The 16,947-nt window shown below is 43.2% G+C and overlaps 1 protein-coding gene across 1 annotated transcript in view; it reads left to right on the top strand.

The window, feature by feature from the left end:
- The window catches only part of LOC135075401 (trifunctional purine biosynthetic protein adenosine-3), a 42,428-nt gene that overhangs the window by 11,038 nt on the left and 14,443 nt on the right, over positions 1-16,947 (top strand). The window contains exons 5-24 of the mRNA XM_063969846.1: positions 106-236; positions 786-909; positions 1,223-1,337; positions 1,647-1,754; positions 3,481-3,697; positions 4,481-4,679; positions 7,426-7,638; positions 7,851-8,016; positions 8,455-8,702; positions 9,247-9,426; positions 9,945-10,127; positions 10,944-11,126; positions 11,693-11,797; positions 12,348-12,527; positions 13,541-13,690; positions 14,083-14,248; positions 14,463-14,547; positions 14,859-15,105; positions 15,992-16,107; positions 16,600-16,735. Coding sequence (XP_063825916.1) covers positions 106-236; positions 786-909; positions 1,223-1,337; positions 1,647-1,754; positions 3,481-3,697; positions 4,481-4,679; positions 7,426-7,638; positions 7,851-8,016; positions 8,455-8,702; positions 9,247-9,426; positions 9,945-10,127; positions 10,944-11,126; positions 11,693-11,797; positions 12,348-12,527; positions 13,541-13,690; positions 14,083-14,248; positions 14,463-14,547; positions 14,859-15,105; positions 15,992-16,107; positions 16,600-16,735 — 3,252 coding nt within the window. The remainder of the gene's footprint in view (positions 1-105; positions 237-785; positions 910-1,222; positions 1,338-1,646; positions 1,755-3,480; positions 3,698-4,480; positions 4,680-7,425; positions 7,639-7,850; positions 8,017-8,454; positions 8,703-9,246; positions 9,427-9,944; positions 10,128-10,943; positions 11,127-11,692; positions 11,798-12,347; positions 12,528-13,540; positions 13,691-14,082; positions 14,249-14,462; positions 14,548-14,858; positions 15,106-15,991; positions 16,108-16,599; positions 16,736-16,947) is intronic.

Below are 16,947 nucleotides of genomic sequence, written 5' to 3'. Positions count from 1 at the left end.
TGATATACGTATTATGAAGAAGCTTCAAGCAAATCTTTTTAAGTCTTTTTTTTCCTTTACCCCAATTATCACTTCTTATAACGTTTTATTTTCTTTTACTTTTAGGAGTGCTGTATGCTGGAATGATGGTCACCAAATCTGGGCCCATGACCTTGGAGTTCAACTGTCGCTTCGGCGACCCCGAGACCCAAGTCCTCGTGACCCTCTTGGAATCAGATCTCTACACTGTTATGAAGGTATACCGACATAATTTCAAGAACTACAACCAATACGAGATAGAGAGGAATTTGTCCAGCGGCCTCGTAGTCCACCGGATTATCACTGAGGCGCTGTTTATTTTCGTAAACAACTATTTATCTTACATGATACATAGAACTGGATGATTAACTAATAATAAACATAGGCACAAAAAACTCACACGTTTTATTAGATATCTATATCGCAATTCACATGCTTGACTCACGTGTCGATCCAATAGTACCCCAATCTGGACAAATGTCTCTCACAAATGTTTCTAAATATCCCAATCAAGGCCAAATTAGCTAACAATTTGTCTTTCCTGTCATGCTACTTCTTTTTAGAAATACTTTTAAAAAGTTCATTTGTTTACAAACAACTTGTGAATACGCCTGAAAAGGTAGAATTTGGAGCGTTTCTATTATTAAGCCATGTATCTGCTATTGTTTACCTAAATTCACATTCACAATAAAGTTCATTTCATTTCACATACGTATATTTTTACGGATATCCTTCGTATTAGTGGTTTCAACTAGTATTTCTTCTAGGCATGCGTCACTGGCACTTTGAACAAGCACCAACTGATGTGGAACACCAAGTTATCAGCTGTCGGAGTAGTCCTAGCATCTAAAGGATATCCAGAAACCTCCACTAAGGGCTGTGTGATCAGTGGTTAGTATGACGACATCATCTAAGTAAACGACGATGTGACTTCCTTGAGTAATTTTATAATTAAATAAATAAATAAATAAATAAAAATAATTTATTGTTTCCCACAACCAAAATTTAAAAGTTAATTTACAGTTTTTACAAGGTTTTGCTTAATGGGCTCTCGCTCAAAGCTGAAACGTGCTTAAAGATATCGTAAAAATAATATTTTTGTGAATTTTTACTAGTATATCAATGTAACAAAAGTTTTTTTAAATCTGATAAAATCCTCGAAGCATCTCCAAAAATTTCTAAATGCTGATGGTTTGTTTTACAGGATTGTCTCAAGTACAAGCTACCCCAGGCCTGGTGGTCTTCCACAGTGGCGTGGCTCGAGGCGCTAACGGCTCTTTAGTCACGTGGGGCGGTCGAGTGCTCTTAGTTTGTGCCAGGTATGTTAATACTTCAAGCTGTATGTACTTTGTTGTGCAAGGGACAAGTTAGCATAAACTATTTTCGTAGTGTGTCCGAAAGTTGCTTTGCAAACATGTTGGAATCGAAGACAGTGACTAGAGTTCACTGGTTAAGTTATTGCCTACTTAAGGTTGATTTTTCGTCGGATAACTTTTAACTGAAGAATAGGTTTGGCACATTAACAATTTCAGTATGGGAAATAAATGTCAAGTTTATTCTGTACTGAAAAATCAGCCCCTAATATCGTAAAAGTGAACAGAGATACAGTAAATATATTTTTTCATCAGGGCTGCATCGTTGAGAGCCGCCGCGGCCGCCGCCACCGCTGCCGCGTCAGTCATCGACTTTCCCGGTGCACAGTACAGGAAGGATATCGCTCACAGGGCTTTCTCGAAGTAAGTACATACATGCTATTTTAGTGGCGATATTTCATACCACGCAGAAGTCATGTGGGTTTTCAATTTAGTCTTGCATTTGTCCAACTATGTTCTTATTTAAGGTTTATAGATTCTTTAGACCCGTTTTCAACTAATGAATTTTTCTAAATTCTTGATTTTGAATATAAAAAGGTTGCCTGCATTAATTGCTGCTCTTCTGATGTTTCTATCACTGATCGAAAAGTTTTCTTAATAAATCTATATAATAAATTAAACCTAAATATTTTTTATCTATATGTGTTGATTCCTCTGTTTCACTTGTGGTTTTTCCTATGCTTAATTTTCATACCGTTTGGTATATTGGTTTTTGAGGGCTGTATTCTAAAGTTGGTAACTTTGTTTCAGCGAGTAGCTCTTGGGGCGCAAGTCATGAAAATATATTAGCTGGTTATTGAGATCTTTGCATTTATAATGATAAATATATTTGTGATTTTTACTTATTTTCTGCTTTAAATGGGACTTGACCTTTTGCATTCCGGGCTACAGCTTAACCACTTGGCCATTGACGCATGTCATCATTTTTATAAGTTTCAAAATCACTTGAAATTTTCGTCAGAGTTTCGTTGGTTTAAGTTCCATTTAAGCAGATTTTTTTTTCAAATCAAAAATCCTTTTTTAAATATATTTGCATTTACATTCCCATACATTCCATTAGTCTTCAAAATCTATTTTGCTTCATTCATGTATGTTGTTAATGTATGTCTCTTTACTTCCATTATTCATAATACATATTTATTTGTCTTCTTAGCTTACCAATTGCGTTGTTAAAGGAACTTTTTGGTAAGAACAATATTGTTGTTGTCTTGTTTGTTTCTTTTATTTTTCAATAAATTCTTCATCTTATTTGTTTGGATTTCATTTTCACCTTGCATGGTACATGTGGTTCATTGCATGGAAGTTCAGTGTAGTGTTGTATTGTTTTATTTTGTCTTGTACGTCATATTTTATGCTTTCTTTTATTGTTAATGACTTACAGAAATAATAAACTATAATGAAATACCATATTTAAAGATATGGATCATAAATTTTAATAACTATGAAATCTCTTAATGAGATTGCGTTCAAAATATCTACAATACTGTCTTCACGCCTGTCACAGATGTATTAAATACTGAATTAAAATGCATGTTATGAAAAGATTCTGATACATTTTACTTGGCAAATAAACGTTTGAACTTGACGGTCCATCAATGAAATGGGCAACAAACAACGTGCTTTTGTCAATGGCATGGGCAAAACACATACGCACGCACTTCTTACATTCAAAAACATTTTACGTAACCCTAGCTCTGCTAGTAGAATTCATTATAAAGAGAATCGTAGACCATAATTTAGACCACATAGCAACTTTATAGTAGTAGTTATCAGTTATAGTAGTAGCTGCTATGACGGATTTTGCAGTTTCGGGTTCGAATCCCGTTGAGGCAAAATATTCATGAGAAGAAAATGATTATTTACTGTTGGAAACCTGATGGAAAGTAATAATTGATCATGACATTCTAAAGCCCGGTCCGTGACCACGTAGAATTTTGTCCAATGACCCCTAGCTACCCATCCTTATCGCTCGCGCGTAATTATATTGCTGTCGCGACTGTGCGACTGGCACCCGCAGTGAGTGTGCGAGAACCTTCCAGAAAAAAACAACCTAACCAGTCAACTTTTTAAAACCGCCATCATTCTCCAGACTCAATGGCCTTTCGTACCTGCAAAGCGGCGTGGACATCGACGCCGCGGCCACCCTAGTCCGTCAGATCGAGCCACTGGCCACCGCCACCCATCGCCGGGGGGTGCTGGGAAGGCTGGGGTGCTTTAGCGGCCTGTTCCAACTGTCGGCCATGGACCCCACGCTGAAAGACCCCGTCCTCGTGCAGGGAACGGACGGCGTTGGGACCAAAGTTAAGGTAAAGATGTGTTTTCAATTAGCGGATTAACAGAGGTTACATTGGTTTTCAAGAACACAAAGTGATAGTTAACAGATGACGGTAGATCAAGCTAAACACTGAATTTCTAAGGCGATTATCACACGGCGCCGCGCTCTGCCGCGGTACGCGGGACGACAGATTTAATCATTGTATGCAAGTACCTCAGTTTGTATAGAAAACACGCGCGGCACAACACACTGACAACGCGTCCGCGCGCGGGATTTTTTTTATGAAATCACGCGGACCGCGGCGCAGTGTGATAATCGCCTAATGTAGATGCAAGAATAATTGCATAATAGCATTGGAACTACAAGAAATGGCTGTCAACTGAACCATCTGTGGCATCTAGTAACAAATAGCATTCATATCAGATAAAATTTCACGATTGCGTCATGGATCCACAAAATCAAAACACAAAACGAAGCCTTGGGCTGGTTTTAGTGTTACGCGGACTGTCAGTGCGGATCGCTCCGCACAGCCGATCTGTATGAACTGCTAGGGAGCGGAGCGGTTCCTCCGGACCGCATTACTCTAAAACGCTCCCTAGAAGTTCATACAGATTGGCCGTGCGTAGCGGGTCCGCACCGGACGGTCCGCGTGACACTAAAACTAGTCTTCTTAATCCTAAAGTAAGCAATGCTAAATAATGATTACATCATTTTGAACTTTACTGCCTAGCGTTAAAGTCAAAAAACAATGGTTTTTTTTTACTTCCGTCTTCAATTAAGGTAAATACATAAACAATGGATCTACTTGTTTCAGATCGCAGAAATAATGAACAAGTACGACACGATCGGTCAAGACTTAGTAGCGATGTGCGTCAACGACATCTTGTGCGCGGGCGCCGAGCCCTTCGCTTTCCTGGACTACATGGCGTGCGGCCGTCTACAAGTCGAGCTGGCCTCGTCTATCGTCAAGGGAATCGCTGACGCGTGTATACTCTCCGGCTGCGCCTTGCTAGGTACTTACTGTAACAGTACTTGTGTTGTGGGCGGGGCCTACTTACTAAAACACACTCGACATTAGGCGTTGTCTTTGCGCTCCTGGACTACATGGCGTGCGGCCGCCTGCAGGTCGAGCTGGCCTCGTCTATCGTCAAGGGGATCGCTGACGCGTGTATACTCTCCGGCTGCGCTTTGCTAGGTAGATATATACTTTATTGTACACTACATAAAACAAGAAAAGAAAAAGAAATAAATATACAAAAGATGCGGCATAATGCAGGCAATTTTATCGTTATAAAAGTACTCGCAATAACAGTACTTGTGTTGTGGGCGGGGCCTGCAAATTAAAACAAATTAAGTCTACTTACAAAAACACATTCGACCTAAGGCGTTGTCTTTGCGCTCCTGGACTACATGGCGTGCGGCCGCTTACAGGTCGAGCTGGCCTCGTCTATCGTCAAGGGAATCGCTGATGCGTGTATACTCTCCGGCTGCGCTTTGCTAGGTAGATATATACTTTATTGTACACTACATAAAACAAGAAAAGAAAAAGAAATAACAGTACATGTGTTGTGGGCGGGGCCTACTTACATTCGACATTAGGCGTTGTCTTTGCGCTCCTGGGCTATAAGCCGTGCGGCCGCCTGCAAGTCGAGCTGGCCTCGTCTATCGTCAAGGGAATCGCTGATGCGTGTATACTCTCCGGCTGCGCCTTGCTAGGTACTTACGCGTACAATAGCACTACTTGCATTTTATACGAGACAAGGCAGGTATTTGACCGCAGTCGTACCTGGTGTTAAGTAAGATGCAGTCAAGGATAGTACATATCTGCCCTGTAAGTGTCTATTCACTCTCGCCTTGAAAAAGCCCAGATTATAGTGTTCAGGAAAGACAACAGCAGGCAGCGAATTCCAGTCCCTAGCTGTTCGCATTATAAAAGAGTCATCGAAACGCATAGTGCGAGCTGTGGAATGTCGACAATGTAGGGCTGGTACGCTAACCTGCGTCTGGTTCCCCGGTGATGGAAGGGGACTGGTGGAATTAGGTCGTATAATTCCTTCGCACATTCTCCGAAGTGTGGCCTGTAGAAAACCGTGTGTTGTGGGCGGGGCTAACCTTCTAAACCACACTAGTTATGAGGTGTTGTTTTCACGATCGGTCAAGATCCTAGATCTTCGTCAACGACATCTTGTGCGCGGGCGCCTAGCCCTTCGCTTTCCTGGACTACATGGCGTGTGGGCGTCTACAAGTCGAGCTGGCCTCGTCTATCGTCAAGGGAATCGCTGACGCGTGTATACTCTCCGGCTGCGCTTTGCTAGGTAGATATATACTTTATTGTACACTACATAAAACAAGAAAAGAAAAAGAAATAAATATACAAAAGATGCGGCACAATGGAGCCGGTCTTATCGCTATAAAGGTACTTGCAATAACAGTACTTGTATTGTGGGCGGGGCTTACTTACTAAAACACATTCGACATTAGACGTTGTCTTTGCGCTCCTGGACTACATGGCGTGCGGCCGGCTACAAGTCGAGCTGGCCTCGTCTATCGTCAAGGGAATCGCTGATGCGTGTATACTCTCCGGCTGCGCCTTGCTAGGTAGATATATACTTTATTGTACACTACATAAAACAAGAAAAGAAAAAGAAATAAATATACCAAAAGATGCGCCACAATGTAGGCGGTCTAATCGCTATAAAGGTACTTGCAATAACAGTACATGTGTTGTGGGCGGGGTCTACTTACAAAAACACATTCGACATTAGGCGTTGTCTTTGCGCTCCTGGACTACATGGCGTGCGGCCGCTTGCAGGTCGAGCTGGCCTCGTCTATCGTCAAGGGGATCGCTGACGCGTGAATACTCTCCGGCTGCGCTTTGCTAGGTAGATAGAAATACAGAACACACTTTATTGTACACTACACAAAACAAAAAAAAGTCAAGAAATAAATGTATTAAAGATACGGCACAATGTAGGCGGTCTTATCGCTATAAAGGTGTTGTGTGCGGGGCCTACTTACTAAAACACATTCGACATTAGGCGTGGTTTTTGCGCTCCTGGACTACATGGCGTGCGACGGCCTACAAGTCGAGCTGGCCTCGTCTATCGTCAAGGGAATCGCTGATGCGTGTATACTCTCCGGCTGCGCTTTACTAGATAGATATATACTTTATTGTACACTACATAAAACAAGAAAAGAAAAAGAAATAAATATACCAAAAGATGCGCCACAATGTAGGCGGTCTAATTGCTATAAAGGTACTTGCAATAACAGTACATGTGTTGTGGGCGGGGTCTACTTACAAAAACACATTCGACCTAAGGCGTTGTCTTTGCGCTCCTGGACTACATGGCGTGCGGCCGCCTACAAGTCGAGCTGGCCTCGTCTTTCGTCAAGGGAATCGCTGACGCGTGTATACTCTCCGGCTGCGCTTTGCTAGGTATAACTCTACTACTGTAAAAATACCGGAAACAAACCGTCCTAATGCCGCAACAGAGCGTTCGCGTTGCATACTGCTAGCGCTGCCGTTATGTTTGACTTGAAACTATTTCAAATTATGTATCCACATTCAACCAACACAATTCGGTGTTATAGGGTAACGCTCGAGCGCGCGCTATTTACGCGTTCTATTTAACGGAGCCTAAACTTTAGTTCGCTCAACTTTTGATGTTTAATTTGCGCCTGAGACGCGTTTATAATGGGCTTTACGTATGCCGCTGCTGTACAGATACCTTTAAATCCTTTTTTTCTTCTACAAAGGTGGCGAAACAGCCGAGATGCCGTCAATGTACGACGTAGGCAAATACGACCTGGCCGGTTTCGCGGTAGGCGTGGTCGACAACCTCAAACAACTCCCGCGCATCAAGGAGATCCGAGCGGGGGACGTAGTGTTAGCGCTGCCCTCTACTGGCGTACACAGCAATGGATACAGTCTCGTGCAGAAGATCATGGCCGAGAGTGGATGCAGGTACAGTAGACCACTAAAGTCCGGTCTGCGAGCACGTAGAATTTTGTCTAATGACCCCAAGCTACCCGTCCTTATCGCTCGCGCGTAATTATGTTGTTGTCGCGCTCGCACATTCACTGCGGGCGCCCGTCGCACAGTCGCGACAGCAATATAATTACGCGCGAGCGATAAGGATGGGTAGCTTGGGGTCATCGGACAAAATTCTACGTGCTCGCAGACCAGACTATAGCTAGAGTTACACCAAGCACTTCATATAACATCAAGCAACTCCCGCGCATTAAAGAGATCGGCGCGGTGGACGTAGTGTTGGCACTCCCCTCTACTGGAGTACACAGCAATGGATACAGTCTGGTGCAGAAGATCATGGCTGAGAGTGGGTGCAGGTACGGTTTATTATTATTATTGGTTTTTGGGCCTTTATTTGCGCCAACTCGACCAGGTTTGATCTATTGTGGCAGCCCTTGTCTTTAGAGTTCACTGCAGGTACGGTTGATGCTAAAACTAAGATAAGATGAAACATATTTTTTGTTGAATGCAGGAGATGCGTACGATTGAAACTTCGTTATATCATGAGCTAAGCTGATATCTGTGCGGTGAAGGTGAAGGAAAAAGATTTTTAACACTTTCTCGGACAGTAACCCAGACAAAATAGAAATTCACTGTCCATGAAAGTGTTAACTTACAAAATCCAAGCTTAGTTTGTTATGTATAACTTGATAAATAGGTCGTCTACTACTCATAACATAAGCGTATCTTAATTTAGGACATATTATCGCCATGTTAAATGTCCAAAGATATAATTACTCATTATTTCCCCGCAGATACACAGAAAAAGCGCCCTTCAGTACTGCAGGACGAACATTCGGCGAGGAGTTTCTAGAACCAACCGGCATCTACGTGCGCCAAGTATTGCCGGCTCTCCGCAGAAGCCTCGTAAAGGCCCTCGCACACATCACCGGCGGAGGATTGCTGGACAATGTACCGCGCGTGTTGCCGCCGGGGCTGCGCGTGCGACTCGACGCCAGCAAGTTCCAGATCAAGCCGCTGTTTGGATGGCTGCAGGCTAAAGGTGACTTAAGCAACCTCTTATAAAGCCTGGTCCGTGAGCACGTAGAATTTTGTCCAATGACCCCAAGCTACCCATTATGTTGCTGTCGCGTTCGCACACTCACTGCGGGCGCGCGTCTCACAGTCGCGACAGCAACATAATTACGCGCGAGCGATAAGGATGGGTAGCTTGGGGTCATTGGACAAAATTCTACGTGCTCACGGACCAGGCTTTAGACTTTTTTGTAGCTAGAATTTGCAGAAGTAAAGGGCCGGCGGAGAAAGCGGCTAACTGAAAAACTAAGGTATGAAGACTCTTTAGATCTAAGTATACATTACTTAGTAAAGCAGGTTTAACTATGGGTGAGGTCCTTGAGGCTAGAATTACGTGCGCCAAGTATTGCCGGCTCTCCGCAGTAATTTATTCCCACCTCTCGTTCCCACCACTGCAACTCCTGTGTAGCGAGGATCTACAGCTTGACCGCCACAAAAACCCAACCAATGAAGGTCAAGTTTGTCCCGGGGGAAAGTTAAACTGTCATTGGACCCGCAACGAAATTAATCAGAAGAACATAGGAGGAGTTCGAAAGAAGCTCTCCGCAGAAGCCTCTTAAAGGCCCTCGCACACATCACCGGCGGTGGATTGCTGGACAATGTACCGCGGGTGTTGCCGCCGGGGCTGCGCGTGCGACTCGACGCCAGCAAGTTCCAGATCAAACCGCTGTTTGGATGGCTGCAGGCTAAAGGTAACTAAAGTAACCTCTTATACTGACGCCCGTATTCACAAACATTACTATGAGGTCTCACAGTGCGCGTGGACGCACTGGGTGACACGAACCAATTCAGAGCTCTTTTTAACGATGTGCGCTCGATTTGCTGCTTCACTTAAGCAAGCATCGTTTGTGAATACAGGCGTGAGACTTTTTGTAGCTAGAGTTTGCAGAAGTAAAGGACCGGCGGAGAAAGCGGCTAACTGAAAAACTAAGGTATGAAGGCACTCTTTAGATCTAAGTATACATTACTTAAAGTACGGCCAACTAGCAGCGATAAAAAAGGTCGATTCGACTGTCGAACTGACAATCTATTCTGTCTCTTCCCATCTTGTGTATTTGTCGTAATGTCTCGTTCTCCCGCCAAAATATGTCATAAAGTCAAACCCCTGCTATTCCAAATGACCATGACATTAGTTTTGTTTACATTTGGTATCGTTTCTCGTTGGCCGTACTTTAGTCAAGCAGGTTTAACTATGAGTGAAGTCCTTGAGACTACGTCTACGTGCGCCAAGTATTGCCGGCTCTCCGCAGAAGCCTCGTAAAGGCCCTCGCACACATCACCGGCGGAGGATTGCTGGACAATGTACCGCGCGTGTTGCCGCCGGGGCTGCGCGTGCGACTCGACGCCAGCAAGTTCCAGATCAAGCCGCTGTTTGGATGGCTGCAGGCCAAAGGTAATTAAAGTAACCTCTTATACTGACCCCGTATTCACAAACATTACTATGAGGTATCACAGTGCGCGTGGACGCACAGGGTGACACACGAACCGATCACAGAGATCTGTTCAACGCTGTGCGTTCGATTTGCTGCTTCACTTAAGTTTGTGAATAAGAGCGTGAGACTTTTTGTAGCTAGAATTTGCAGAAGTAAAGGACCGGCGGAGAAAGCGGCTGACTGAAAAACTAAGGTATGAAGACACTCTTTAGATCTAAGTATTCATTACTTAAAGTACGGCCAACTAGCAGCGATACAAAGGTCGATTCGACTGTCGAACTGACAATCTATTCTGTCTCTTCCCATCTTGTGTATTTGTCGTAATGTCTCGTTCTCCCGCCAAAATATGTCAAAGTCAAACCCCTGCTATTCCAAATGACCATTATTTTATTATTATTATTGGTTTTTGGGCCTTTATTTGCGCCAACTCGACCAGGTTTGATCTATTGTGGCAGCCCTTGTCTTTAGAGTTCACTGCTTAGTCCCGTTGAGTCTATAAATTTCCAGATTCTTTGGAGCGTGATATCTGCTATCTCATCCGGGTGCATGATGTGTCGCCCGAGATGGATACTTCTTTTGCTCATAAGCGGGAAGCATGAGCAAAGAATATGCATGGCCGTTTCTTCTTCTGTATGGCAGAATCTGCACAGAGTTTCCTCGGTCATGTTCATGTTCGATTTATAATGACCATGACATTAGGTTTGTTTACATTTGGTATCGCTTCTCGTTGGCCGTACTTTAGTAAAGCAGGTTTAACTATGGGTGAAGTCCTTGAGACTACGTCTACGTGCGCCAAGTATTGCCGGCTCTCCGCAGAAGCCTCGTAAAGGCCCTCGCACACATCACCGGCGGAGGATTGCTGGACAATGTACCGCGCGTGTTGCCGCCGGGGCTGCGCGTGCGACTCGACGCCAGCAAGTTCCAGATCAAGCCGCTGTTTGGATGGCTGCAGGCCAAAGGTAACTAAAGTATCCTTTCATTCCTACTGAGACTTTTTGTAGCTAGAATTTGCAGAAATTGAGGACTGGAGGAGAAAGCGGCTATCTGACAAACGAAGGTATAAAGACACCTTTAGAACTAGGTATATCCTATAAAAGGAGAAACTGACTGACTGACTAACATATCAACGCACAGCCTAAACGGCTAAACGTAGGCACTTGAAATTTGGAAGGGACGTAGCTTAGGTACCGTAGAGGTGCACTAAGAAAGGAATTCCCGAGGTTCCCACGGGAACGGGAATTAGCGGGAAAATCCTTTTGTATGAAAAAACCGCTTAAGTTCGACGCTTGAAATTTGGCATGCAGGTAACTTAGTAAACTTAAAGCTTAGTTACAACAGGATATTGCAAAATTCACACAGAAACGGGAGTTAGTGGGAAATAACATTTGTATGAAAAAATCTAAACCGCGTAAGATAGTGTAGGGGGTAAAACGGGATCCACGCGTACGAAGTCGCGGGCGGCCGCTAGTTAAGTATAAACCTCGCCGCCGGAGTCTTGTTAAGGTCGCTCACATCACCGGCGGAGGATTGCTGGACAATGTACCGCGCGTGTTGCCGCCGGGGCTGCGCGTGCGACTCGACGCCAGCAAGTTCCAGATCAAGCCGCTGTTTGGATGGCTGCAGGCCAAAGGTAACTAAAGCAACCTCTTATACTGACGCCCGTATTCACAAACATTACTATGAGGTCTCACAGTGCGCGTGGACGCACAGGGTGACACACGAACCAATCACAGCTCTTTTTAACGCTGTGCGTTCGATTTGCTGCTTCACTTAAGCAAGCATCGTTTGTGAATACGGGCGTGAGACTTTATGTAGCTAGAGTTTAGGACCGGCGGAGAAAGCGGCTGACTGACAAACAAAGGTATGAAGACACTCTTTAGATCTAGGTATTACTACTTTAGTAAAGCAAGCTGACCTTTGGGTGAGATCGCAACTACTCAGTAAAGCAGGTTTAACTATGGGGAGTTCCTAGAACCAACCGGCATCTACGTGCGCCAAGTATTGCCGGCTCTCCGCAGAAATTTATTCCCACCTCTCGTTCCCACCTCTCGTTCCCACCACTGCAACTCCTGTGTAGCCAGGATCTACAGCTTGACCGCCACAAAAACCCAACCAATGAAGGTCAAGTTTGTCCCGGGGGAAAGTTAAACTGTCATTGGACCCGCAACGAAATTAATCAGAAGAACATAGGAGGAGTTCGAAAGAAGCTCTCCGCAGAAGCCTCGTAAAGGCCCTCGCACACATCACCGGCGGAGGATTGTTGGACAATGTACCGCGGGTGTTGCCGCCGGGGCTGCGCGTGCGACTCGACGCCAGCAAGTTCCAGATCAAGCCGCTGTTTGGATGGCTGCAGGCCAAAGGTAACTATAGTAACCTCATGTCCTATCTACTGTGACTTTTTAGGGTTGCGTAGCCAAATGGCAAAAAACGGAACCCTTATAGATTCGTCATTTCTGTCTGTCTGTCCGTCCGTATGTCACATCCATTTTTTTCCGAAACTATAAGAGCTATACTGTTGAAACTTGGTAGGTAGATGTATTCTGTGAACCGCATTAAGATTATGATGCAAAAATAAAAAAATAATAATAAATATTGGGGGCTCCCCATACTTAGAACTGAAACTTATTGTTTCATCAAACACATACGTGAGGGTGAGGGGTATCTATGGATAAGTCTTCAAAAATGATATCGAGGTTTCTAAAAGATTTTTTTTTCTAAACCGAATAGTTTGCGTGACAGACGCTTCCAAAGTGGAAATAAGTTGGTCCCCCCCCCCTAACTTCTAAAATAAGAAAATTAAAAATCTAAAAAAAAAAATATGACGTACATTACTATAAAAACTACCAACGAAAATGGTTTTGAACGAGGTCTAGTAAGTAGTTTTTTTTTAATACCTCGTAAAATTAAAAAAAAATAATTCATAAATCAATGGTACGGAACCCTTTGTGCGTGAGTCCGACACGCACTTGGCCGGTTTTTTGTAGTCAGAATCTACAGATACACCGTTACTTCCCAACCTGGAACGACTGAGTTAGTTCTGGGGCAAATTTTTTTCTGTAGTTAGAATAGGAGTAATTCGAAGCTGAGGATCGACGGAGAAAACAGATGACTGTTGACAAACTAAAGGGATGAAGACAAGGTTAAGAAAGAGATAAACAGCAGATATTTTGGTTACACGTCAGTGAGTCTTGGCACGGGTGTCTATACGCAGGTGACGTGTAGTGATCTGTTACTCTCTCTGTGCCCATTTGAAGACCTCTAAAGTATTTTTTTATCTTAGCACAAACCAAATTATACTCTATTGGAAACGTCATAAAGCTCAAATCGCAAATTCCATGACACTCCTTTACTAAACTCAATAAACAATCCACAGGCATGGTGTCCGACTTCGAGATGCTCCGTACCTTCAACTGCGGAGTAGGCATGGTGCTGATCGTGGACCCGGTGGTGGTGAAGGAGCTATTAGGACTAGTGGAGGGAGACATCAGGGTCGTTGGTACTGTGGAGGCTATCGGGAAGGAGGGTGAGTTGATAAGTCAATGAAATGATTATGACGATGTATTGTCTAAGTTAAGTCAAGTGGCACAGCTCGCAGAGCTGATGGCCGCTGGGACAGAAAAGTTCTCGAGCAGGGCCGGAAGACGTAGTGTAGGCCCCCCACTACGTGGACCGACGATCTGCTGAAGGTCGCGGGAGGTGCCTGGATGCGGTGCAGAATCGAACGTTGTGAAAATTCATGGAGGAGGCCTTTGTCCAGCAGTGGACGTCATTTGACTGAAACGAACGATTCTCGAAGTTGGAACACTAATATTGTTCTGCGACGATCTCTTTTATTTATATGTAGAAAATGTAGAAATCTATGATAATTAATACAGGACAAAAAAGTCAAGTGTAAACGTTACTATGTCTTTCTAGGCGGTCACCAAGTGGCGGTGGACAACTTTAGAGAAGCGATGGCGCCTCTCACAGCGCCTTACGTGATCGGACAGGCCGTCCGACAGAAGTCTCTTTCTTACAAAGACAGCGGTGTCGATATTGAGGCTGGGGATTCTCTAGTCTCTCTCATCAAGCCTTTGGCCAGGTAAGTGATTTTTTATTTAGTTAAATAATATAAAAGTTATTCATAGATTTTTTTAAACAAGCCTTAGCGTATTATAGGTCGCTCAACGAATGTTGAGGCAATCCGAATACAGATACAAATCTTTGCTTGTGTTAATGGCCTCGGCTCTTGTTGTTCGAACTATATCCACAGACAAATGTCATTTGTTACATGACTCCTTTTCGTTTTGTTTCAGGTCCACATCTAGGTCAGGAGTTTTGGGCGGTCTCGGTGGCTTCGGCGGCTGCTTCCAACTGAAAGCTATTGAACAAGAATTCAAGGTGAGATGAACCTCTGTTAACAGTAAAATACATTTTCTAGACAGGTTTGACGAGATTTCCGCACCATCCAACCACTAAAATAGCCGTCATATCGACAACCGATTTTGCGCTTATTACGACGTTGTTAATTTGCTCGATGTATTTAATAAAATTACGTTCAATCGCACGTGTGATTTTTCATGTAATGTTTAATGTTATAAATAATTCGTTTCTTCAAGTTAAACTTTATTGGTCAGGCAGTTTGCTTTTTAAACATGTGCCTTTTCTATTTAAAAAACTTATCTTTATAATATCTTACTTTTCTGTCACAGGATCCAGTGCTGGTCTTAGCAGCTGACGGCGTGGGCACAAAGCTCAAAATCGCTCAAACGATCAACCAACATAGTACCATCGGAATCGATTTAGTTGCGATGTGCATCAACGACATACTGTGCAATGGCGCTACACCTTTGACGTTCTTGGACTACTTTGCGTGCGGTTCTTTGGACGTCAATGTAGCGAGGAATGTGGTTTCTGGAGTCGCTGAGGGCTGTAGACAGGCCAATGCTGCGCTTATAGGTATGATCATCAAAAGTGTTTTTATTACTAAGGCAATAAGGTTCAATATCGGGTGTGAAGATTCTTGTCTACTCCGTTGACGTTCTTGGACTACTTTGCATACGGTTCTCTGGACGTTAATGTAGCCAGGAATGAGGTGTCTGGAATCGCTGAGGGTTGTAGACAGGCTAATGCTGCGCTTATAGGTATGATCATCAAGAAGTATTCTTATTAGTATGGCAATAAGGTTCAATATCCGGTGTAAAGATTCTCTTCTACCCCTTTGACGTTCTTGAAATATTTTGCGTGTGGCTCTTTGGACGTCATAGGTATGATCATTAAAGACGTATTCTTATTAGTATGGCAATAAGGTTCAATATCGGGTGTGAAGATTCTTGTCTACTCCGTTGACGTTCTTGGACTACTTTGCGTGTGGTTCTTTGGACGTCAATGTAGCGAGGAACGTGGTTTCTGGAGTCGCTGAGGGCTGTAGACAGGCCAATGCTGCGCTTATAGGTATGATCATCAAAGACGTATTCTTATTGGTATGGCTATAAGGTTCAATCTCGCGTGTGAAGATTCTCATCCTTCCACATGATGCAGAAACTGACTCTGAATATCAATGTATTATAAACCCTAACCTTAATGGTCGCAAAGTGGAATTTAGCATGATGATTCCAAGATTGCTTTGATTAGGGCTCGATAAAAATGTTGAAGAAAACCAATGAGTAGTGGTACGCATTGGTAGAACATTCAAAAACATACCTTATTATTCTTTCATTTAGGTTCAATATTGCGTCTGAAATTATCTGGTGTGTACAATAACGTCATTATGTCTCAAAGTAATTATAAACTCTAATCAAGTAGCTTTTAGGTTCAATTTTAAAGTGTTAACTATCTTACCTAGGTGGAGAAACAGCAGAAATGCCGGGCATGTATGAACCAGGCGCGTATGACATCGCCGGCTTCGCGCTCGGCGTCGTCGAGAGGACACAGGTGTTGCCGAAAATTAACGACATCACGGTGAGAATAAATAAATAATAATAAATAACTTTATTGTGTCTTTAACAATGATCATGGTATCTTAACGAAAAAATTACATTTAACAATAGGAGCTGTATTAAGATAGGGATCATTAACGTCTATACTAGTTACATTTAAACTGTGTGACAGACGCTAATTCTTCCACCAATTTAGTTTAACAGTTGTAATTTAGTTGATGATGCCAAACACAAGAAGATAACAACATTTTGTACATAATATTAAAAAGAAACATAGAAGTCAAACAACATATTTTATGTCAATTTTATAGACAAAATATAATTTAAAATCTGCATAATATGTACCTCAACACTATTCTACAACGTCTAAGTTGACGCAAAAGTACACTCGGGATTGTTACAGAATCAGATTTCTCTTTGTCGTTTCTTACAGTGTGTAGTGATAAGCAAGACCGGGGTGTGATAGTATAAGAAATCGAATTATAATGTTAAAATATGTTTTTGTATTCTTTAGGTTGGTGATATAATCATCGGGCTGCCTTCAAACGGCGTCCACAGCAACGGGTTCAGTCTGATCCACAAGCTGATGAAGAAGACCGGCCTCACGCTCCAGGACAAGGCTCCCTTCAGCAAAGAAGGACTCACGTTAGGTTAGTCTTTATAGGATTATTTATATTACAACGCAGCTTTTAATTCGCGTTCGTTTTCCTGTAAACTGTTGTTGATTTATGTGGTATAAGGGCTTATACACATCTCGTTTTGTCAGACACCGTCAACGTGTGTGATGCAGATGACTTTCACAAAGATTGCAATAACATCGTGTAAACAGGGCGTTCCGATTGTATGAAAGGCGTGGTGTGTA

This window comes from Ostrinia nubilalis, chromosome 10 (genome assembly GCF_963855985.1).
Source record: "Ostrinia nubilalis chromosome 10, ilOstNubi1.1, whole genome shotgun sequence".
Classification (NCBI taxonomy): domain Eukaryota; kingdom Metazoa; phylum Arthropoda; class Insecta; order Lepidoptera; family Crambidae; genus Ostrinia; species Ostrinia nubilalis.
Note: the sequence above shows the minus strand (reverse complement) of the source record. Positions and strands in the feature narration are given on the sequence as shown.